At 39.4% G+C, this 24180-nt stretch overlaps 1 protein-coding gene across 7 annotated transcripts in view; it reads right to left on the bottom strand.

Annotated features, from left to right (window-relative positions):
* SULF2 (sulfatase 2) overlaps window positions 1–24180 on the bottom strand; it is a 235256-nt gene that overhangs the window by 200131 nt on the left and 10945 nt on the right. Inside the window, exon 2 of one of the 7 annotated variants that reach the window (XM_043526699.1) lies at window positions 18084–18151. The exons of the other annotated variants lie outside the window; for them this stretch is intronic. Within the exon in view, the coding sequence (XP_043382634.1) occupies window positions 18084–18110 (27 nt within the window). The 5' untranslated portion in view covers window positions 18111–18151. The remainder of the gene's footprint in view (window positions 1–18083; window positions 18152–24180) is intronic. 7 annotated transcript variants of the gene reach the window in all.

Here is a 24180-nt window from a genome sequence, read left to right as displayed (position 1 = left end):
TTGGGCCTGTCCTGTAGTAGGTGACTTCTGGGTACTCTTCTGGCTCTGTCAATCTGTTTCTTCACTTCAGCAGGTGGGTATTGTAGTTGTAAGAATGCTTGATAAGATCTTGTAGGTGTTTGTCTCTGTCTGAGGGGTTGGAGCAGATGCGGTTGTATCTAGAGCTGCTCTCAAGCTGATCTGAATTCCTACCAAGTAATTCATACTACAGTAACATGTACTGTAAGCCAGACATTTCTTTCCAGACACTGATTTCTTGAGAATGCTCATAGTGTAACCAGAGCTACAGTATTCCATGACTGCGCGAATTATAGTTTTATATCTGCATATGGCTAATCAGCTTGAATTGAGGGAATGGAGCGAACTTAGTTTCATCTGTTAAAATAAGCAATTTGTTTATTAAATATGAGAAGGCAGATAGAATGAGATGCTGTCCACTCAAAACTATGATATTGTAATGCCACAAAATATAACAAGCTATTTGTAGCATCCTTTACTACTGTCAAGCTCAACCGTACCCATTTGGGAGCCTTTCACCGGTGGAGTCATTTAGATATAAATTTTCAGCCAGCTTCAAGCTGACATCTAATTTTTCTTAAACTATGTATTGCACTAAAAAATTAACGTGCCAGATAGAAGCCAAGTCCACCTATTTAGTCTAGTGTCAGGTGCAGTCACTGTCTCCATTCCCCCTCAGCTCAGGAAGTTGGTTGCTTAGCAAATGAGCGATATGCTGCTTTGAGTCCTATCGTCAAGAACAGAAGTCTTCCTTGCTAGGGAAAGCCATCATCTGAATCACCTTCTTTGCCCCCTTGACTGCAAGTGTTCCAAGCAGTCCCTTCCCTGCTATCCAGGGCTTGGCATCTGTTCACCAACTTCTGGTGGTGGAACTGAGGTACAAGGGAGCCTTGTCCTTCCCTCTGTCCTGTGCCCTGAGAAGAGCAGCCACCATCAATTCCATCTTCATTATTCTGCTTTACCCAGGAGTGTTCCCTGCCTTACTTTGCATGCTCTCCAATAGTTCCATTCCCGGGCCCCTTTCAGCTGGGAATCCCAGTGCAGACCCTTCCCAAACCACAGTTACCTTCCCTCTGGAAATCCACAACAGCAGGCTGTGACTCCTTCTGCACTGAGAAAGTGGCTTGGCTTTTATTCCCACTTCCTCCCCCTGAAGGCTTTGTGGTTGTCCTATAATCTGGGAGGCAGCTAAGCACTCCAAGACTTGAAACCCACTTAGAGGCCCAGTTCACCTTGTTGAAACCTTACTACATTTCTTTTTCTTGCAGCAATAACATTCACTATATAGCTGAAAGAAAAGGAGTACTTGTGGCACCTTAGAGACTAACCAATTTATTTGAGCATAAGCTTTCGTGAGCTACAGCTCACTTAATCACTGCATCCGACGAAGTGACCTGTAGCTCACGAAAGCTTACGCTCAAATAAATTGGTTAGTCTCTAAGGTGCCACAAGTGCTCCTTTTCTTTTTGCGAATACAGACTAACACGGCTGTTACTCTGAAACTATACAGCTGGCAGACTCTCAGCAGCTAGGGATTGCTAGGGCATAGGGACCCCGCAGACAGGAATCCTTTCCCCAGGATACTTCCCGTATACAGAAAGTTAGGTCAGTGATGTAGAAATTGTTAGGACATCTATTGGATATCTCCAATACACAGGGAAGAGAGGGGGCAGAAGGGAATTATGCAGCGGCAGATCCTCCGGTTTTAGAGAGACTTGTGGAAGGAGTCCCTAGCAGAGCAGAGAACTGGACACAACATTTTTATTTATTTTTCATTACAATTTAATATTACGAGTAAAGCAAGCAAATTAACATTACTGGCATTACACCAAATTTAAACAGGTGTATTTGATTCGCCTTTTAAAATGCAGGTTATGCTAATGCATAACAGGATGTGATTGTTACCAAGACACAAAATAGATAGTTCTCAGAGAAACTGGAGATTGAAGATCTAGTTCATCTAGCTCACCCCGCATCCAATGGTCCCGTGGTGCATATTCTTTGTCCAGTTTCATTTGATATTTCTCAAGTAATGGGAATCATCTCTTCACAACTGAAAATTGAACAATTTGGCCTGATGCATTAACTGCACATATTTCAACTATACTGAAATGGCTAAGTTATAACCATATTTTTATGGTACTAGTCTGGATTTAAGTAATGGATCATTGGGGCTAAAACAAAAGATAAACCCGTATTTTAAAAGCATTGCACACAAATGGTTTGTTCAAGTTAACCAGTGGCAAGTAAGACACTTTGCAGAAAACCTCGATTCAGTTCCTGGGCTTGCACAAGATGTTGAGCTACACAAAAATCTCGTCGTTCAGAGCACCTCATGTTGCTCAACAGCAAATCTTCTGGCCATTTCTGCTGTCACCATTCAGTTGGATAAGGAGGTTGGAATTGGAGGGGGACAAGTTTTCTCAGGGATTCTTTACAGATAAAGAGTGTGATCTGGCTGCCCTGGTCATGGGAATGAACAGTGCTGCTGTTCAAGTGCCAGGCCACTTGGTCCCTACTTCTTCAAAGTGACATAGCGACATTTTTTCAAAGGAAATGGTACTCCTCTTTAGTCAACCAATAATCAAAGAAACAGAATAATAGACATGTCCCAATCAACATCTCACATTAGATCTATTCTACATCTATATCTACAGCAAGAGCTGGTCTGTTTCTGCACAGCCTCAGAGACTATTGAATCCTATGGCTTTTTGTGGTGCCCTTATTGGTGCTGAGGCATATATGTTTTCTTTTCAACAAGGAGATTTTCCAGCTCACCAATAGCTTTAATCAGCTGTTAAAAAGGGGACTTTTCATTCCAGCACTTTGGCTGTGTCTTGCGTTTGGAAGCCACTGCAGTTAACAGGAGCTGCAGCAGACAGGACACAGGTTGGGAGAGGAGATTTCCTGGAGTCTGTACGATGATTTATTCAGGTGTATATGGAACCTATGGATAGATATTACTTGTCAGCCACAGACACTACCAGGAACTTGTCTAGTGGAACACTTTGAAGTAGCTTATAGCCTGCCTCACTCACTCACCCAGGAGTTCCTTCCAGAGGTCACTACGACAAATTTGTTAGTCTTCATGGACAAGATTGATCTTCTGGTCTCTCTAGGCCATTTGAGTGTGTGAAAACTGTAGGCTTCTGAAGGATTTTCTTCCAGTGGTTTATCAGCAGGTTATCCATGACCTTCCAGATTCCCTCAGGCCTGCCATCCACAGCTTTGCCTCTTAGCTACTTATAGCAAGCAGGATGTCTTCAGCACTGCTACTGGCAGGCAGTATCAATGCCCCACTTAGCACTGATTATAATTAAACAAGCAGAGGTATGGCCCTTTCTCAAAATGGAATCATCTCTTGGTATGGGAGTGCTTACCCTTCGTCATCCTGTTTTAGACTTCCTCTTTCTGGGGAAGATGCTTAGGAATGCGGAGAATATTCAAGGTACATCTAAGTACATCTGTATGCCAGTGACATCCTGGGTGGGTCTGGCTCCGGTTTGGCTCCATGTCTGCAAGGATCATGAATGGTTTTCTGCTGGTTTTAGATGAGAACCATTTGACCATTTTGGACTTCTCAGCAGTTTTTGATGCAAGTGACCATGGATTGCTGCTTTGGCAATCTAGGGGTCTCAAAATGTCGTCTGGTTGGCAGTACAGAAGGACTCATCTCCCATGGATTTGAAAAGCAGCGTCACTCAAGGATCTATCCAGTCTGATTCAACACAGATCTCAGGACTCTTGGCAAGATCATTTCTAAAACAAAGGTGGAGTATTCTCAGAATATCCTCAGATGATCTCTCTCATCTCTCTTGTTCCATAGACCCTTCAAGCTTGTCCTTACTCTGGATGACAACCCTGCCACCTAGACGTGTTGGAGCTACCTCACCTTGAGCCCCAGGAAAGTAGAAATGCTCGGACTTTGAACATTTCCTTTTCTGTACCCCTGCTTCTTGAGGGGATTTCTTTTGGAGGAGGTAAAATCAGATTAGAAATCTTGGTCTCACTTTTGGACATGCCCTTTCCTGTGCTGTTGGATGAGGAAAAGCTATCCCATCCCCATCACACACACACTTAACACAATCTGTGCAAGCTGAGCCCTTATTTTATAACAGCAGTTATAAAAACGAGGTACAATTTTTGCACTACCCCTTTCACAGAGCATGGACCAGGAGAGCTCCTCCGTGTCGCCGCTTGCTCAGAATGCTGGTGGACATCTCCCACTGCTGTGAGCCTGTACCATCATAATTCGCCCACCCTGTAGTCTTCATGTTGCCTGCGTGTAGAAAGGCAGATTAAAAACATATCATGCCAATTCAGAGTCCAATCTCTTACTAGTGTAGGCCATGTCCAGGTCTTGAGTTTCAAGTTCTGACACCATCACCTTTTGGGCATCTCACCATTGTGCCTCCAGTAGCCTGGTGACTGACCTCCATCCTCCACTAATGTGGGCCCTATGGCAGAAGACTAGCTCCATACATCAAGATCCACTGTGATCTTCCATCACTTGCATTCTGCAATAAGTTCCGATTCTCAAAAGTTATTCTTAGTTCTCAAACTGCGATGTAGATTTCTTCTATTGGCCCAATCTTGCAGACTGTTGGGTTCCTCGTGCAAGTTGCTGAGTGAGGCATCTCAACTAACACTCACCACAATCAGCAGGAGCAGCTTACAGGAGGAGTTTGGCACTTTTCAGGACTGGACCATATGTCACTGCTCTCAGCTACAAACACAATTTTTTTCTGTATTCTCCTTATGAGCCATGAATAGAGTTTCTTGGACTATGTAATATGGGGGGGTGGGATTTAAGTTGCCCTCTAAACACCAATATAAAATAAATTGCAGAATTGCAGTTAAAGCTAAATTGAATTAGAACGTTCAACCTCCAGCCCACATAACCCAGAAGTATAAATTACCAGGTTTTCAGGCCAACCAACCAGTACAGTTGTAATAGAAGTAACTATACACAGCAATTCTGAAGACCAGCATGCAACTAGTGGGGACGGGTAGAAAAGGGTCATAGTTAAAAATCAGGGAGAAGGGTCCATTTCATTTGAAAAGCCTACCGGAATTTTGTAGGGTTTAAGCTTTCCTTTTTCAGGACCTTCGCTCTTTACAGAATTACGGTAAGTATGGAAATATCAATTAGCGTTACTGATGGTTTTCTTAGTACACCACAAGACAACACTGTATTCTTCTGTCCCTCCCATATCCGGATGTATTCTTTGTCCCTCTGTAAAGCTGACTGTGCTGTATTGACCAAAGGGAATAAAATTCTTGCTCTGTGAGCACAAGGTTTAGCAAATAGTATGCATTTCTAAAAAGCAGAACAGCACTGAGGATATGCTGGTGTCTGTTTTCCCCTGAAGCTACATATTATTTGTTTAGCTAGGTCCCAGTAAATAAGCTTTAAATACATGAACAGAATGATTGGATTTCCATCTAAACCACTGATATGAAAAATGAGTGTAATTAATGTTTTAAGCATTTTTCCTACCTTAGAATTGCTAAAATATGTTCAGACACATGCTCTCAGTGACAACACTTGAATTCCTCAGATTAGAGATTAATAATGTATCTCACACATTGATGAATGCATGATTCATGAGGGGCACAAATGGCAGGTTCTACTTAAAGCTTTCCTGTGGTCATGAATAGAACAGTAAGCTGTACGAACTGGAAGACAAAAACCGAAGGTGCAGTTTGTTAAGAAAAAAATTGCTTGTACATGCCTCAGGCTTCTCATTGGGTTTTTTTGTATAGTAAAATTTCTGCACACCCAATTTATCAAGGGATGCAGAACATCACCGGAGAGCAGGGGCCAAGGTGTATGCCAGCATTAACTATCAGCAATAGCAGTCACAATGTTACGATTAAAGGTGTCAGTGGAGCCAAACCTTAGAATAGTTGATACTTTTCTTAAAGCTCCAACTCCTGGAGTCAAGTTATGTGAGAATCTATGTATATATAACAAGTCTTTTTCTCCACAACACGTGGGCTAGAAAATTTATTTAAAATTAAATAAGTATATATACACAAAATTTTAAATAAATTTCTAGCCAACATGGTTGTGGGAAAAAAAAGCTTGAAAACGTGAACGCTAAAGGCTCAAAGATTGGAGGCAAACAAAAAGAACCCCATTCATTTTTTAAAAGTCTCAGTTTTTAAGCCAAACTAATGATTGGGGGAGGCAGGAGGAGGGGACTCCTGATTCTCTAAATGTGTGGGTATGGCAATTCTGTATTTTTGCTTCAGCCTGGTACACTAAATTAAAGATTTGAAAATTGGACCAAATAGGATACACAAAATTGACAGCCGTTTTAGGATTCCATTAAAAAAATTTTAAATTCACCTACAGTTACTTTCCCCACCAAGATTATTTTTTAAATATAACCTAATTTGAGTGCTAAATTTTCCTGGACAGAAATAGGACCCATTCGTTAGAAGCTGGGAGCCAGAATTGTCCTGAATCACTTCTTGCAATACTACAGAGCAGTAATGCAGCTCAGAGCCTTGTTTCTAGCTCATCTATGTTTTCCTGTGTTGACACTCGCATCAAAACTCCAGTACAGAAACTGAAAAACTTCTAGTTCTTAGTTACATACTGTACTAGCCTTTAGAGGGCATGATGTTCATTCCTCCCTTCTTACCATATGAAGATTCAGACTCCTTGGTAGAAAGAGTGAAGTGGTGCCTAGAGCAGAATATGTATGAAATAACAGCATGTAATCCACCAGCACTGCCACCAGCTGAATCTTCCCCACACATTAAAATATACAACAGTTTCCCCATCTTGTGTTTTAAATTCATCTTCTGTTTTTTGAAAGCAGTTTCATTGTCTAAGATGTGCAGTCTGAAGTAACACTTCGATTAACTTGAAATTTGCTCTCATATTTGGTCACCTAGATCATATTGACTTGCCATTACTACACATTGCTTTGGAAAGATTATCTGTTGATTACTACCATTGATTTAGTCAACATCTACTATTAAGATGGTCTACGCTCCACAGTTTCAAGGAAAATCCATTAATAATCTTGAGCATCAGTCACTATGACTACTCCAAAAATCATAGAAATAATAGGCCTGGAAGTTATGTAATCCATGCCCCACTGTGTTGTGTGTCTCTCTGTGAAGCAAAAGCATCTTTATCATTACCAACAGATGCTTGCTATGACCCCAAATTAAGAAATTATTATTCTACTGCCAATTTGAAAATTGATTCTGAATCCCTTGTCGTTCTTACAAATTAAAAGAAATTTTAAGTATACAAATATTTCTTGGTTTTTTGTAAATTGATTAACTTTTGACTTAACATTGCTGCCTAAAGAAAGCAATTTCTCCTCCTCCTCCTCTTTGTGACATTCCTGTTTTTCTACACCACAGTCATCTTGCCCTAATGGCATCTGGTTTCTTCCCCTGCTGTACCAATCACTAATTTCTCATATTTCAAATGAAGTCCTGTTAAAGCCAGCAAATTGGCCACATAAAAATAGCACCTACTTACATCAACACATCAGCTCTCAGAGTGTATTCTGAGTCATAGATGCTGACTTTACAGGCAAAAACAAGTTTACTATCTTTTAAAAAAAAAGAACAACACTTGTTCCCACTGCAGAACTAGGGATACCCAGAATGAACTGGGATTCTCTTTTGGCCCATGCAGCCCCAGTGGAATTGTTGAACTGACTAAATTTGAAATGGTATCACTGATATCAAGACTGGATGTCTTTCTGGAAGATAAAAACAAAAGGAGTACTTGTGGCACCTTAGAGACTAACAAATTTATTAGAGTATAAGCTTTCGTGAGCTACAGCTCACTTCATCGGATGTCCTTTAACTAGACACAAGTTATGCTTTATTCAAACAAGTTATTAGGTTCAATATAGGAGTAAGTGGATGAAATTTAATGGCCTGTAATACCAAAGAAGTCAGACCAGATGATCTAATGGTCCCTTTTGTTCTTAAACTCTATGAAATCCATGAAAGTCAATGAACATGGAAACCCTCCCCCCCTCCGATGCCAATTTCTCTCTCTCTCTCGCACACACACAGTATGGTACAGAGGCAGTAAAGGAAGACAGGGGATTGAATAGATCCTCTTTTGATGGACAACAGCTTGTTTTGAAGGGGCGTAGACTCACTACTAGATAAGTATTTTCCCCCATCTTCTGTGGTTCTGATTCTGTTTTTACATTTGAATTTCCTAGCCAGTCCACCTTGGAGTAGACTAGTATCAGAAATAAGCAAAATATGACAAGTTATTTCCCACGGAGAATGTAGAGCAGACATATGCTTTCCTTTCTAACAATAGGCCATTGTAGGCCAAATGTTGGTATCAGTGTCAAGGGGAGTTTTGACATCATCTTGAATTTGATCAAATTTTGGCCCAAGTCAAACAGAACATGCATACTGAAAGAGCCCAGAAACATAAAAAGTTTTGAAGCCACTGCTGGTCATGGTCATTATATGGCAAATAAAAACTGATAGTGTAGTTTACAGTCAGTAGAATGTACAATATAGCCAACTCCACCATTTTTAGTGAAACATTATGGCATGAATGGGTAGCTTTTCCTGTCTTGGCTGAATAGCCACAGAGTAAGTAATGTTATAGCCAATTCCCTGGGTTTTTGTCACTCCTTGGCATGCCATTCTGTGGCAAAGTTGAAAAGCTTATCAACAATGAAAGACAAAGTGCTACAAAAGATCAAAGCTGAGTGAAGAGGTTTAAACACAATTCAAAGCCCAAATGTTAATGTATCAGATGAACTTGCAGTGAACCATGCTGCGCGTGAAATAATTTTGATTCTGTCCAAAACGACTGCATATTCTACATTTCTGTACTAAAGATATCAACCCATGCACTGATTTAACTAAAACCTGGTTACTAAAACGTCTAATGATTAAGTTCCATGTAAGAGATAATGGGCCAAATTTATATCTAGTGTAAATGGGACACAATTTAGTGGAACTCATTTAAAGTACATCTGAAGTTAGTCCAGTTCATCGTAAAGCAATATCAACTCTCAAACAATTGCTGGCATCTTTTTCAAAGATCTAAATTTTAACTCTGACAACTTTATATAAAGAAAACTTGGGAGGATTATCACAAAATATAAAGGCAACATGGAAACTCTTGTATTTTACTATGAACAATTCCTTTTCTTAAGACTACTGTAAGTGAAATTGTAACAGCTCTTGCCAAGATTAATCAGAAGAAAGTGAATCTGGGACCAAAAGCTCATGCAACTAAGGGAGTAACTCCTTTAGCTGTTAACAGTAGGAGGCTCTTAGCCTTTGTTTTACGGTAACAAGAGATATTACTTTAATTTATGGACAGGACGTTTCAAACCCAATTTAGACAAAAACATGACTTCTCGTTCATTTTACTTTTGACTTATGTAAAAGATGATTCATCTGATTGCTTCTAATGAAGAAGTCAGACTTCTATAGCCAGTCAGAACAGTGAAATGGTGGATTACACAATAAAATTATTCTGGGAAGCTGACAGATGCTCAGACATTTCATCGTAATTGGCTAGGATTTAACAAGCTTATTTTACGCAATACAAACCAGCTCAGGGGAGACAGAGCTCTTCCTGTCCCCCCCCCTCGTATGCAAAGAAAAAAAAAAGGGAAACTTAAAATCTAAAAACTGGTAGACTCTCTCTCTCAAACATGCTCTTATAAAAAGCAGGTTCCTTCTGGTTTCCAAATATGTTGGATTCACATCTGGGATCTGCCAGTCACAGAGGAAGAAATTAGCATCTGAATTTGGATATTTCACTGGCTACAAGCTTGTCTAAAGTCCACCATTCTCCAGAATTTTGGTCAGGACTCTTTTCTCCTAGGAATTGTTCATCAGGAATTTTAAAAAAGATATGGCACACCGTTCACAGAGAACAATATGGGGCTAATTCTCCACTGCCTGGCATCCCATGTCACTGTTTATATGTGTACAAAATGGGTGTAAAATGCCCTTATGCATCAACACAAGTGGTGAAAAACAAAGTACTATACTTTACATTCTTCCACTTTTAAGATGCTATGGTCTTCTTAAGGGCAGCTAGGGAATTTTAAATCTATGATCCTCGTCTATGATCCCTTTACTTTTTAATCTATTACATTAATTTATTTCTGAAACATTTTTGCTGTTGTCAGTGATGAAATACTTTGAGTGCATTTGTTTTTAGAGACTGCCAGAGGAATCTGTGTTAAAGTGGTTTTTAAATAGAAGCAAACCTGAGAATACATTCAGCGTGAAACAAGGGCTTTGAATCAGGCACGCTCTTCATTTAATTTAAGAAATTTTATATATTTTACCAAGTTACTGTGTACATAACATTTTAAGTAAGAGGATATTCAATTCCAGGAACATACATCACAGCTATTTGTACAGCTGAATATCTACTTTAAAAAGATAAAGCAGATAACATGTCTAAATAGGCACCAAAGCTTTTAAAACAGTACAAAAACTTTCAAGTAGAGAAAAATCAAGGGCTGGATCATGCTATAAAGAAAATTAAAATCAGAACATGCATGTCAGATTGTGAAATACTGGAATTTGTTGTACGGGGCTTCAGTTTTAGAAACAGGGGCCTGATTCAAGCCTATTCAATAAAGCACTCTTACTGACGTTACTGGGCTTTGCATCAGGGTTCACACACTCACTCTCTCTCCAATCCCACAGAAGCCCCACTTGGCTATTTGGGCCACTGATGTGGAAGGGGTCTGGGCAGAGAGGCAGTGGTCCTGAGTGTCACCCCAACCTCTTTGGGCCTGTAAAGGAATATTGACTAAATCATCTTTACTACACACACATCTTTCTCCAAAGTCTTTGTGGGTACATGCAACAGGTCTTGAGCATCCTGTACCCTGTGGGGGGGGGGGGGGGGGGAGAGCTTAGCGACACCCTGGCATCCAGATCTTATTCCAGTAGTTGGCCTGGTATCCTATCTCCCACCAGCCAATTACGTGTCTGCAGAGTGATTCTGTTGCTCCTATGCATGCTGATCCATAGTCCCTTTTTAGAAATCAGGCACACCACCTGAACCTGATTGCAAAGTTGCAAGCCATGCTCCCTCCTTCCATAATGATCGGTCAAAAATGCTGCAAGTATGAACTCAGGCTGGATTGTAAGCCCCTAATGACATGGGACCGTGTCTCCCTTAATGTTAGTACAGTAATTAGCACAATAAGGCCCAAGGCCTAATCAGGGCTTTGGGGCACTACTGAAATATAAATGATAGTTTAGCCATTCATGCAGTATTTCTATTTTAATAGAACCAACATAAAAGGAAAAGAGGAGACCCTTCTTTTCTTTTCCTATGGTTCTGTTGCATGTTGGTGTAATGAAAAATTTTAAGAGATACATCAGGGAAGGATGTACACCCTTTAAGGTTTTCCACGAACAGGAACTTTCCATAAACCACAAGGGAACGGGAGTGGTTTGGGAATCTCAAAGAATTCCAAGCGAGAGCAAGAAGAAAGTAACAGAGTCAGTTTCTATAAGAATTACCCACAACAAAACTATATACTCAACTCTGCTAAAGAATTGCCAAATTAATATTGTACTTTATGGCAATAGGATAGGAAATTGACGTTTGTACCAATGTTTGGGAAAGCTGGTGTGGACTTATTTTATTACTTCCTAATGAACTTCTTTAACTTTGAATGATGTATTGTTAAACAAACATTTTTGCCTTTTCTGGAGGGAGGGGTGGAAAACAACAAAGCCTTCTAGGCAAATTACTAAATTAGATAAAATGATCAAGTCTCCCCTATGCTGGTATTCCAGGGCATGAACCTGTACTCACTGCAAATCCAGACTAACTCAACAGAGCATCAGTGAAATTACTTCAGATTTCAGTAACAGAACAGAAATCCGAACCCTCCATATCTCTGCTTTGCCTCCATTTTCTTTCCGCATTCTACAGATACTTTTGGGTTTTGAATAGATTAAAAGTTAATTCACAATTTTAATTTCTAGAAGGCAACAACATGCACAGCCCATTGTTATCTCTTTCTTCAGGTAATTCCTGAATGTACTAAAAACATTCCTTCAGCTCTGAGATCTATCATTCTCCTCACTTGCTCTTTCAGCCTGGATCCTGTCCTATCACTCACATGTTAAAAGCTAGCATGGCCAATTATTTCTGATAGGAAAAAAACCCTTAGGAATGTAAACGAGGGTCTAATAATTAACCATTATAACATTACATCATCTGTTACATAATGATTAGCTAGCTTCTTCGCTATAGTGATAGAAGGGGATCATTTCTGCCTTTAGTTATGCAAGTGAAAATCTGGAGCAATTCAGTTTTAAGTCAATGGAATTTAACCTGTCACTTCGACTCAAAGATTTCTTTTAGAGTGGCATTTACAGGAGTATTAAGGAAATTATATTGCTTATTTTCAGAATACTTTATAAACATTACTTAAATAAGCCTCATTGCCCTCTCTTGGGAGGTTAGTAGTAATTACTCCTGTGACACTACTCCCCATATTCTTCATAGAAATATTGTTATAATATGATTATACCATATCTAAGATGTATTTTACGCAAGATGGGTAATGTGAGATATAATTGAAAAGGTTATGATTTACTGAATATGATTATCCTATTTGTATGCATGTATCATTTTTGTATCTCAAGTTAGGAATATTGACTATTCATCTGTACTACAAAAGCGTTTGCACCTGGCGAACACCCACCAAACAAAATGTAACCAGGCTGGCTGGTTAGCTGGGGACAAATCAATAAGTCTGAAGATGCTACTCTTCAACCTTCCTGGGATGCTACAGATGGCCTTTGACTCATGGCTGCTTTGACATTGCAGGGGCATGTGATCATGTCACCTGGCACTGGACTCCATGATAGAATACCAGTATTTTTCCACTGAGGGGGGTTGGAATCACACTGAAAGACAAAGGATTCCTGCCACATGTAAATTCTATTTAAGGCTGGGGAGTGAGATAATCAGGATTCGTTCTTCACAGAATCCCCACCCAGGATGACTGCTCGAAACATCTAAAAAAGAAAAGGAGTACTTGTGGCACCTTAGAGACTAACCAATTTATTTGAGCATGAGCTTTCGTGAGCTACAGCTCACTTCATCGGATGCATACTGTGGAAATTGCAGAATATCATTATTAGATACACAGACACCATGAAACAATACCTCCTCCCACCCCACTCTCCTGCTGGTAATAGCTTATCTAAAGTGATCATCAAGATGGGCCATTTCCAGCACAAATCCAGGTTCTCTCACCCTCCGCCCTCCCACAGACAAACTCACTCTCTTGCTGGTAATAGCCCATCCAAAGTGACGGTCACTTTGGATGGGCTATTACCAGCAAGAGAGTGAGTTTGTCTGTGGGAGGGCGGAGGGTGAGAAAACCTGGATTCGTGCTGGAAATGGCCCATCTTGATGATCACTTTAGATAAGCTATTACCAGCAGGAGAGTGGGGTGGGAGGAGGTATTGTTTCATGGTGTCTGTGTATCTAATAATGATATTCTGCAATTTCCACAGTATGCATCCGATGAAGTGAGCTGTAGCTCACGAAAGCTCATGCTCAAATAAATTGGTTAGTCTCTAGGGTGCCACAAGTACTCCTTTTCTTTTTGCGAATACAGACTAACACGGCTGTTACTCTGAAATGAAACATCTAAGAAACAAAGACAAATGGGGGAGAAGGACTGAGTCTGAGCTGGGAAGGTGCCTGGGCTATGAAAAATACCTGGAGTTTTGAGCTGCAAGCAAGAGCAGTTTGCCTTCAAGAAACTCTGCAATCTGCCTAAAACAACATTTAGGATGAGAAATTACTACTTGTAACCAGTTTCTTTAGTATTAAGCTTAGCTTGAGTGTTTGTTTGGTTTGCTGGGTAATTGGCTTTGATCTGTTTGCTAAACCTTATAATCACTTAAAATCTAACTTGTTTTTGTCTTCTCTAAAACCAGTTTGTGGAAATCATAACTGGGGGGCAAAAAGCCGTGCACATCCTCCTCCACCTTGAGGGAGGGGGAGAATTTTATAAGCTTACACTGTACAGTTCTCTGTGCAGCACAAGACAATACAATTGTGGGTTTACACTCAGAGGGAGTGTGCACTTGCGGGCTGAGCAGTTCCCTAGCTGAGTCTTCCCATGCAGAGCTGATTCAGTGTCTGTGTCTGTGTCTTACTGTGGCTGGGTGTGTCCCTACCTGTATGTGTGTGCTGGAGGATGCTTAAGGGCCTGGCTCAGCAGGACAGTGTAAGGAAGCCCAGGGTGATGGAACAGGTGGGCTCAGTGGTACCCCAGTACATCAGGTGGCACCCTGGAGCAGGAGGCAATCTGTAACAACTCCTATTTTAAATATGAGGAAAGAAAGATGAAGTTAAAGCCAACATTTTCAAACTGATGTGCCTGAAGTTCAGCACCTATATCCACATTTAAGCACCTAAATAAATGGCCCAATTTTTAGAGGTGTTGGGCATCCAGCAGCAACCAGTGAACTCAGAAGATTTCATTGCAGATTATTGCCATTTTCCCCCCTCTGAAAACCCAAAGAGCTTTTGCGATATCTATCCTAGTTGCAACCTTGTCGTTAACTGCTCTATTGGACCTTCCAGTTGTAGCATCCAACTTCTAGCAGTAAAAAAAATTATGAGGAGTAGATCCCTAGGTGCACCAGGAACACATTTGGGGAAGGAATAGTGTGAGCGGTGCTTTTATGCCTCCTTTCCATCTACCTGATCCTGGGACTGTCTGGGCCAAACTGACCCCCATGCAAGGAAGCACAGCCTTAAGCTCCAGCAGGGGTCTCTCTACGAGTCAGCATCACCAGAGCAGACTGCATGCTGGCCCCATCCCACAGACAGCCCGGCCTATTCCAGACCATCACCTAGGTTGGATTGCCAGTGTGGAGGTGGGGGAAAGGAGGGGGAAAAGGAAGAGGGGTGTTTGGTATTGGGTTAGTGATGCCAGACCTATGCTAGGGATATTTCTATATTAGGGGTCTCCTTATCTGCTGCCTTATGTTAACACAAGGAGTGGCAGAAATGGGACAAAAAAAGCAGAGGATCTGATCTAGTGGTAATTATTTTAGAAATATTTAAACACTAGAATCTCCCCAAAAATCAGGTGCCTGTCTCTCCTCATTCCATCAAGCTCTGCTTCTGGCAGTGAAACCCCCCCCCCCCCCCCACAAGACAAGTCTCAGTTAAAATACCAGTGACAGGAAGAATTAAAAAAAAAGAGGAACATGTGATTATTCATCATACAAAGCTTAAAGCATAGGGAAGTGGAGACTTCCACTTTAGAAGTTTCAGGTCCAAATTTTCCAAGCTCACAAGTTGCACCTGCATTTTCAGAAAACCAGCCTCCCAGCAAATCATGTAGTTAGATAATATTAGCACTTAGGCAGAAAACTGCCAATGGTGAAATTTAGCACACTTATGTGTCATGTAGGCATTGTACTGGCTCTCTGCAAAATAGTGAATTTCACTCAATACGTATTGCAGGCATATAAAATGAAGGCACAATACGTCAACATGCTTTTTGGGGGAGTGGAGGAGGCAGGTGCAAATTTCTTGCAAAACTATGTGAGTCCTGGCTGAAAACTGAAGCCAACGTATTCACATAGAACCAGGGAGCTGCATACACAAAGCAAGACGTACCCAAGAGCAGACCTGCAAGACCATGCAAGACCTCGTTTGCACACAGACACATGCAAAACAGGTAAGTATGTATATATGCTCTGCAAGAAATAAAATATATGCCTAACTTTAGGCTGACTGAAGTAAATGGGACCACTCACATGGCTAAAGGTAGGTACCTGACTGAATGGAGGCCATAATGCAGAATCAACCTAACTGCCAAAGTTTTAAAATGTAAGACTTCAATTCGTCTAAGTATTTAAGCACCTGCTTAAGTCCCACTGATGTCAGTATGACTTAAGCCCCTGTTTAATTGTTTTTCCAAACTGGAGACTTGAACCTTTATGAAATGAAGTAATTAGTTTCCTAAATAGGAAGAAGTGGATGTTTAAGGCCCTGCAGGCTTTGAATATCCTAGGAAAGCATCATTGGTTCTTGTCTGTCACTAAAGACTAGGGGATCCAGCACCTGATCTGCTCCTGTTGAAGCCTGGAGTAGAACTACCACAAACGTCAGTGGGAGAGTCATCTCCTCTTGATACATGAATAATTCCCAATAGACCCATTTGGGTTGTACTCTATTTGTAGAATTACAACTTCTGCCTTATTACTTAAAAAAAAATCTGAACTATCAATGTCTCTCTTTTTTGCACTTTGAGTTATAGACATTGATATTTTTGGTTTTCTATCACAATTTTTAATTTTCAAGATGCAAGATTTTTTATAATCACAAAATGGGGACAGTAAATCACATGGTGCTGCATGTCCATAATTCTACTTATTTTCCCTGTCTAGAAATACATTAGCACTGTTCTGTAGTTTTTAATCAATTTAAAGGTAATCTCCAGGTGAAGGTGAATAGCGGGATGCTATAAACAAGTGCTGTGTGCCTCTTAACATTAAAAGCAAAGCACTCTAAGCATGTTCTGTTAAACCTAACAGGGCTCATCTGCACTTAAACTCTTCTGTATTAGTCAGTATTAACCACTTCCTTTTCAGTTCTGGACCATTTAGCATTTGAAAAGTTGAGTAGTTCTTTCTAAAGACCCAAGATATAAGAATCCGTACAAAAAAAAGAGGGGGAAAGAACCAACTATCACTTTGCTCATTCCCTGGAACTGTTACAGGGCATTCACTTTGCATCTTCTGACAGACTAAAGACAAACCTCTCCAGGGACAGGACTGTTCAATAGAGATAGGGCTGAGAATAGCAGGATGGTGTGATCTAGCACCAACTCTCAAACTAATTGTGAAGATAAACTACAGAACAATGTCTTCAGGCACAGCTGTAGGGTAGCTACAGATTCTGAGATGCAATTTTACTAGGAAAATCTGAATATCAATCTGGATTCTTGTGACTGGCTATGCAAGGATGGGTGAAAATAGCATTATAGATCATCCCCAAAATAATCAAGCCTACACAATACGGTCTTATAAAAGCTTCTATCTAGTATTGATGCTATTTTTTATATATAAATAAAAATCATATATAACAAACATACATTATGTTTGCAAATATGGTGAAGGTCATTGTTCCCATTTTTAAGATAAAGCACAGAGATGTTAAGCGATATATTGACAGTCACACCCCATGATTTAGTGGCAAAACAAGGAACAGAACGGAGTGAAACCTTCACCCAGATTATATTAATAGGAGTTTTTCTATTGACTTTGATGGGGCCCAGATCTCACCCGAAGTCTCCTAACTCCCAATCTAGTGCTCTATCCATTGGATTACACTACCTCGCTAATCTAGCAAATGCTAAAATATATACATATCCACCTCCATATCCATCTCCACTCCTTGCAAAACAGGAAAGCACATTGGCATTACTGGGCTGAAGAGGAAAATTATATAAAGAAACAGGTAATGTTATACCATATCCCCCCCATTTAAAGGCCACTGATGCAAATTAAAATATGAATAATAAGAAAAAAAATCACCTGAACACAACTCACTTAACTTAAAGAAAACTTGAGATTTTTGAGATACATAGACCAAAATTCTGCTGCAGATAAACCCACAGGACCACAAGTAAGGCAAACTGGGAATTACATGGGTATATGTGAGGCAGAAATGGCTCACAGAATAGCATTATTTGTATTAATGTGTTTTAAAAATAAAGACATACAGAGGCATTCAACTATTACTAAGTTCAAGTGATTTCTTTTAATTAAGCCATCATGCATATGTTTGGTTTTGTAGAAAATATCCAACAGTTATTAAGCAACTTATTTTTAGCAATCCCATTTTGTAAATTCTTAATATGAAATCAGATAATTTTTTTCTGTACAGTTCTTTCATTCTGCCATTATTTGAAAAGCAGAAGAGTTGGTAATATCTCTAAATTGATTCATACAAAACATTCTACTGTGAACAGTGAAAACATATATGGGGACGGGGGGAGAAGTGAACAGCTTACTTGGAAAGTCAATATCCACCACATCATGCCATTGTTATCCTCAAAATAGCTAGCTGGTAAGCGGCAACCTTACAAGAAAAGAAAAAGAGATGGGATGTTTAAGACCGACTGTCTCTATTATGGTCCTTTATGACGTCAGCTGCCATCTTTAAGATCTGAGTACAGTGTATCAAGTTCTCTTCATCTTCCCTGATAACATTCCCCAGTAGCTCTATTCCCCATACTATTGATTTCTCTTTTTTGTATAGCAACCTTTGTTGTCTGTCATTAGGTATTATGTGAGCTCCCTCCCCAAACTGAACACTCAAAGGTTCTGTAAAGGGATAAATATAGGCCCTTCTTCCACAAGCTATACTCCAGGCCACTTCATACTTAGGATTTTATTTTAATTATTTTATTTTAAGTTCATTACAGTTTCACATTTTAAGCAAGTTTAAAATGAATAGAGGCAATTTCTGCCTTAATGTTATTTAAGAAATCACTGCACAGCAACAAGTATGGGGCACCCTAGACAAAAAACAAACCATGAGCACACCGGGAATGGGGACATGGACAGATGTTATGGAGGAATGAAAGAGATGCAAGACTTGCGTGTCCCAAATTTGCAACGTGGGATGAAGTGAGAGGCAGCAGATCTGCATATTGTTATCAAAGTGGGATCTTCAAAAAAGAAGAGACTGCCATATCCCAAAAGGTGATGAGCGCTTGCATCTCTCACTAACTTCAATGATAGCTTGCGGAGGATGGTTTTCAGTGGTCCAAGCACAATACTGACAACTAGGACGCTTGAGTCTCAGTTCCAGCTCTGACACTAGCACCTTTCCGTGCCCTTAAGAGAGGCATATGCCACAGATTCCAGACTTGTAAGGTTGCCTGATTTTTCAGAGGAGCTGAGCATCTGCAACTCCCACAGGAACAATAAAAGTATTTGTGCATCCCATCAATTTCAGGAGTTGGAAGTGCTCAGCACATCTGAAAAAATCAGGCCACTTTTACATATATGCCTTAGACCCTTATCCTGCAATCAGATGCATACAGGCGAACAGACCCATTTGTAGCTACACTGAAAACAATGGGACCCAGTGGGTGGTAAGGGTCCACCCACATGGGTTTCACCACAGGGAGAATGGGGCCTATAAACAGAGTTAGGTGCCACATTAGAAAAAATTTTGGCTTAGCCGCCGTGTCTTCAATCACCATCTGTAAAATAGAGCTAAAAATGTTTATTTAGCTCCCACAGTTGTTGTGAAGATGGATTAGCTAATGTTTGTACAGCACTTGCATAATGAAAAAAATCTTGAGTTTTATCTAAACATTCTTGTTGTTTATTTTATGAAATTTTGCAGTTGTCTTTTCAAACACAAGCCTCTCCCCAGATCTGCACTTTTCCAGGCAATAGGTTCATGGAGAGTTACAGTAAATGTGTGGGGTTTTGCGTGTTGATGATGCTGTTCCCATAAAGTGTGGTTAAAAAAAAACCCAGATTATTGCTGCACGTTGTATCCTGTTTCAAGCTGCGTCAGAGGAGTGGTCTAGATATGCCAATTACTTAATGTTTATAAAACAAAAAAGGGGTTCCCCGCACCAAGATCTAAAGTGTATTTGAAAGGACCACTACCTGCAAAACCATAAATGTGTGTTAAATGCCACAGCAGTATTAAAAGTAGGCCTATAAGGCATCTTTTCAGCATAACCGTTTAATGCCAACGGACTTTTAAGTTACTCTAGTGTGCTAAATCGTTCCGCAAAATTTAGAATAAATAAATAAATGTCAGAATAACTTTGGAGAGATGATAGTTTATGCTTTACATCTATCTTTTTGTATCCGTTACAATTAATCTGTTTGTCTAGCGTTTGATAAACGGAAATTAGAGCCAAAAAGGGGGTTTTGCCATTATTAAGGAAATAGCAACGGTTTAGAGTTGAAAGATCTCACTTAACTTTAACCATAACAGCAATAAGACCATGAAAAATCCCAGAGTTAGCTCTTTTCATAGCCTTATATAGCTTTTAGCTATATTAAACCAATGATGATATTCTTCTTCACTTTTCAGGACTCCATCTAGCAGTCTCCATCTCACAGGCAAAACTCCCAGTTACTTGGCATTCAGACAAGACTCTTATTGAGTATTAAGATGAGGCCCCGAGGAAGAGATCTTGAGATGCCGCTCATCTCCTATCAAGCCATAAGCATCTTGTACCAATTGCAAGCGCACACTCAAGAAAAGAGCTGTTGCTGCTGAGAGTAGATAGGCTCATGTACAAAGGTTAATAGAAGTGAAGACAAGAGAAACTACAGCTCCCAGCAGCCTCGGACACGGACACATAAGCAGAGTTCAACACACAGATGACAAAGAAAACAATGATAATTTCCACCATGACACCCAATCATCAGACATTAGAATATCATTAATTAAGAAACTGATCACCTTATTTTAAGGTTGTGACAACAGGATGTTTTAATAAAATAAATAAAAAATCTGCCCATGCAGTACAATCTATTATCAGAGAATGTTATACTGTGTTTTTGGCAGTATATGAAAATGAGTCACCCTCATATTTCCTTTATTCAACAAAAATGACATGAGGGTAAAAAGCACCCTTTGGAAGGTAGGGGGAATTTCCAATTGAGAATTCAGTTCTTCGGCACCTCATTTAAACACACCCAAGCAAACAAAAAACCTTCTAATACATTGAATTCAACTAACATTTTTAGATGCTCAGACATTTCTGATATTAAAATTATAATGGGTAAATAAACCTCTCTAAGAGTACCTAACTCAGAATTAGACAGAATTACTGTTCTCTGTATGATTTAAGCACTTTTTTCTGAAGTTTGATTTCTATTTTTTTTATATTTTTTTTAAATATAGCAATATTAAGGAAAATTTAGAGGGGAATAATCTACATGAAATTCTGTAAAATAGTTATCTTTATACATATTAAAGGGAGGGAGTAACACCAGAGTTTCACTCCTCCTAAAATGCTATAAAACAACAAAAATAACCACCAAAGTTCCATCTTTGAATTAAAATAATTAGAAGTGCCATTCTCAGAAAAATGGCTATAACTGAGACAGAGGAACTCAGGATGGGTTCAAATGTCACATTCAGTAAAAACCATATGCAATTTCAAAGTGTAAAACCCCTTTTCATGCTTGTAACTGGGAATAAATTAAATTATACATCATTATGTAACCAGCACAGGTAAAGGTATTTATTAAAAATGACTCCAAGGGAACAGTCATACAAAGAGTTATTTGCAGAAATCTAGTGAAAGAATAACTTTACTGTAAACATAATGACTCTCTTGTAATTGAATTCCGGTAACTTATAGTCTCAAACATTTAAATGGATACATTGTTCTTCACTTCCCCTTATTAAATACTGTTGTGTTGCAGTCATAGAACTGATATTTGGTTCCACCCCAGATATAGATGCATTTCTAAAACGTGTTGAAGCAATCACAACATAAAGGGCTAAATTTTTCCTTCAATCATACCAGTGCAACTGAATTGCCTGTCACTGGATTGCACAAGTGTAACAGAGGGTGTAATTTAGTCCACAATTTGCAAAATGTACAGGACCTGGCAACCGCGCCACAAATATATATTACTATTGTTTCTTAAACTGCTTTGATGCTGACAAAGATTAAAAATTATAGACAACACAGTAAATTTTAAATTAAAAATGTCATGCTATCAGGAATTTTCAATGCAAGATGCATGCAGAAAGTCTGTTTTGTTAGCAACTACGGAAGTGCCAATCTGGCTTCGTTAACAGCACTCCTAACTCTTGCACAGGAATATGTAAATTCAACTTCGAGCTAGATTTTTGGTGGTCACCTGAGGAGAAATCCTGCTCTATCAAAGTCTAGAGAGTTTTGCCATTGACCTAAGTTAGGCAAGGATTTCATCCCTGTTCCTTTAACTCTAATTCAGCACTGATGCTACAGTGCCACACCAGGAGATTGGTGTTGCACCATTAGAGGAGATATTAAACTGAGGTTCCTTTCCAGCCCCTTACCACCTTTAGTCTAGGAAGTGACAGTTTGGAAGTTAAATATTTCATAGGACTTTTAGAAAAGATCCTAGTTCCCTTGCTCAGATAAATGATTCTATTTCCTCATTTTCAAACAAGTTGCGGGCAGCATTATTTATCTAGAATTCCTGCTAAACTGCACACACAGATCAGGTAACCACATGAGATAGTGCAAGTCCATACCTAGTTAAGCACACTATTACCTATTTTTGATCAATCATGATAACTGTGCATACTACAAGCCTGGCTTACTTAAAAGTTATATCCTAGAAGATTAACATAAGCAAGTATCAAGACTGCGTGCTCATCGTGATCAGAAGTGGCAGGCATTCTAGGCAATATAATTGATGGGACCCTTTTGGAAAGATTAGGGTTCTCTCCCCTCTTTTACATTCACTACAATGGGGATGCTGTTAGCAATGATAATTATTTTGGAGGAAGGGAAGAGAAATATGCCCCATAGCTAATATGCAAAGTTAAGTATCTCAGCTGTTCCAAGATGTGTGTGTCAATTGTTTTAAAGGTCCTTTTTAGGGATTAACGTCCTGAAAAATTTGCTTGCATAAAACAGTTTTTCCTGTAGAGTTTGGCAAAAGTATCTGAAGTCATCTGAAAACTTTATAAATGAAATCACTTTGTTTCATTTATAAGTTTCAGCTCAAGTTGTTTTGAAACTGCAGGTATTAAAAAAAAAAAAGTCAGAGAAATCACAATTGATGCTTGATTATGTGATAATACCACAAATATTAGCCGCAGTTATAATGAGCTGAATGACATTAAACTGGAGTACTGTGTCATGCTTCAAGGTGTCAGGTGATCACTATAAAGGTTAGAAAGAAAACCCTGCCCACGGACAGCACTAGACAATCAGCTACCGCAGGAATGCTATGATGTTGGTGTCTTTGAACCACTAGATTTGAGGCATTAATGCTGTGATCTGGTATTGCAAATTCTATGTATCAGTGTCTGGACATTACACTTTCAAATGAAAGAGCTATAGTGACTTTTTCTTAATGGAGCTAGACTTAACTAAATTTCCTCATGATAAAGGTGTCTATCAACATAAGTTTGTAGTTATGTATAGTCATCTGATGGAAAAGTAACCACAATGTGAGTTTCCAGTTTAATCCAGTGTGTAATTCTTTAATGGCATGTTTGGTGAATGACTCATGACTGTTAATAAGAAAAACATAATGAGATGACCCTTGGATTGCTCAAAAGATTATGGAAGGAGTTAATTGAAGCTAGGGTACTTCTTTCTGCAGTGCACTGCTGGAGTACTTGCTTAACAAAACCAAGACAAATCCCAATACAACAGCAGTGCTCAAAAGAAAGTAAGAGGCAAATCAAGATATGTATAAATATGTAAAATAGTCTGGGCATTCTTCACTGATGTGAAAAGAATATAATGAACGCTTCACTGCTTGGAAGGGAACATTTCTCTCTTGCCAGGGGACAGATTTACAAAGAATGATATTTACATTTTCCTGCAACCTATAATTTTCTCATTTATCATTTGTCAGGGCCAAAAGACCTTATACGGCACAGGGAATGTTTGCATATGTTTAATGATCCTTTTACCAAACAAATGTCATGGTTTCAATGAGGAAATTAGTTAATACTGCTGATGCTACTAATCTAATACCATTAATGTCACACTGTGAAGATCTACAAAAGCTACAGTATCTTACATCATAACTGAGCTCCACTGGTTGCAAATTTGTTACCCAGCAGAGATTTCTGAAGACAAGATAACCCATAAAATATCTCACACAAGCAAATTAATATGAGATTAAAAAGGATGTTTTTATTCCATATCTAGACTACCGGGTAAGTACCTAGTGTGACCAAAACCAGATCATTTAGATCTGCTAATTATCAAGCCCTCTTGTAGTTGCCTCCATTTTTATCAGCTTACCAACATTTGGCTCAATAAGAAAATTGGAGTAAATTGCATCAAAATTGTTTTCATCATTTCATCTAGACAAATTGGAGGATTGGGCCAAGAGGAATCTGATGAGGTTCAACAAGGATAAGTGCAGGGTTCTGCACTTAGG

The sequence above is a fragment of the Chelonia mydas genome, chromosome 13 (genome assembly GCF_015237465.2).
Source record: "Chelonia mydas isolate rCheMyd1 chromosome 13, rCheMyd1.pri.v2, whole genome shotgun sequence".
Lineage (NCBI taxonomy): Eukaryota > Metazoa > Chordata > Testudines > Cheloniidae > Chelonia > Chelonia mydas.
This window is presented reverse-complemented; position numbering and strand designations above follow the sequence as displayed.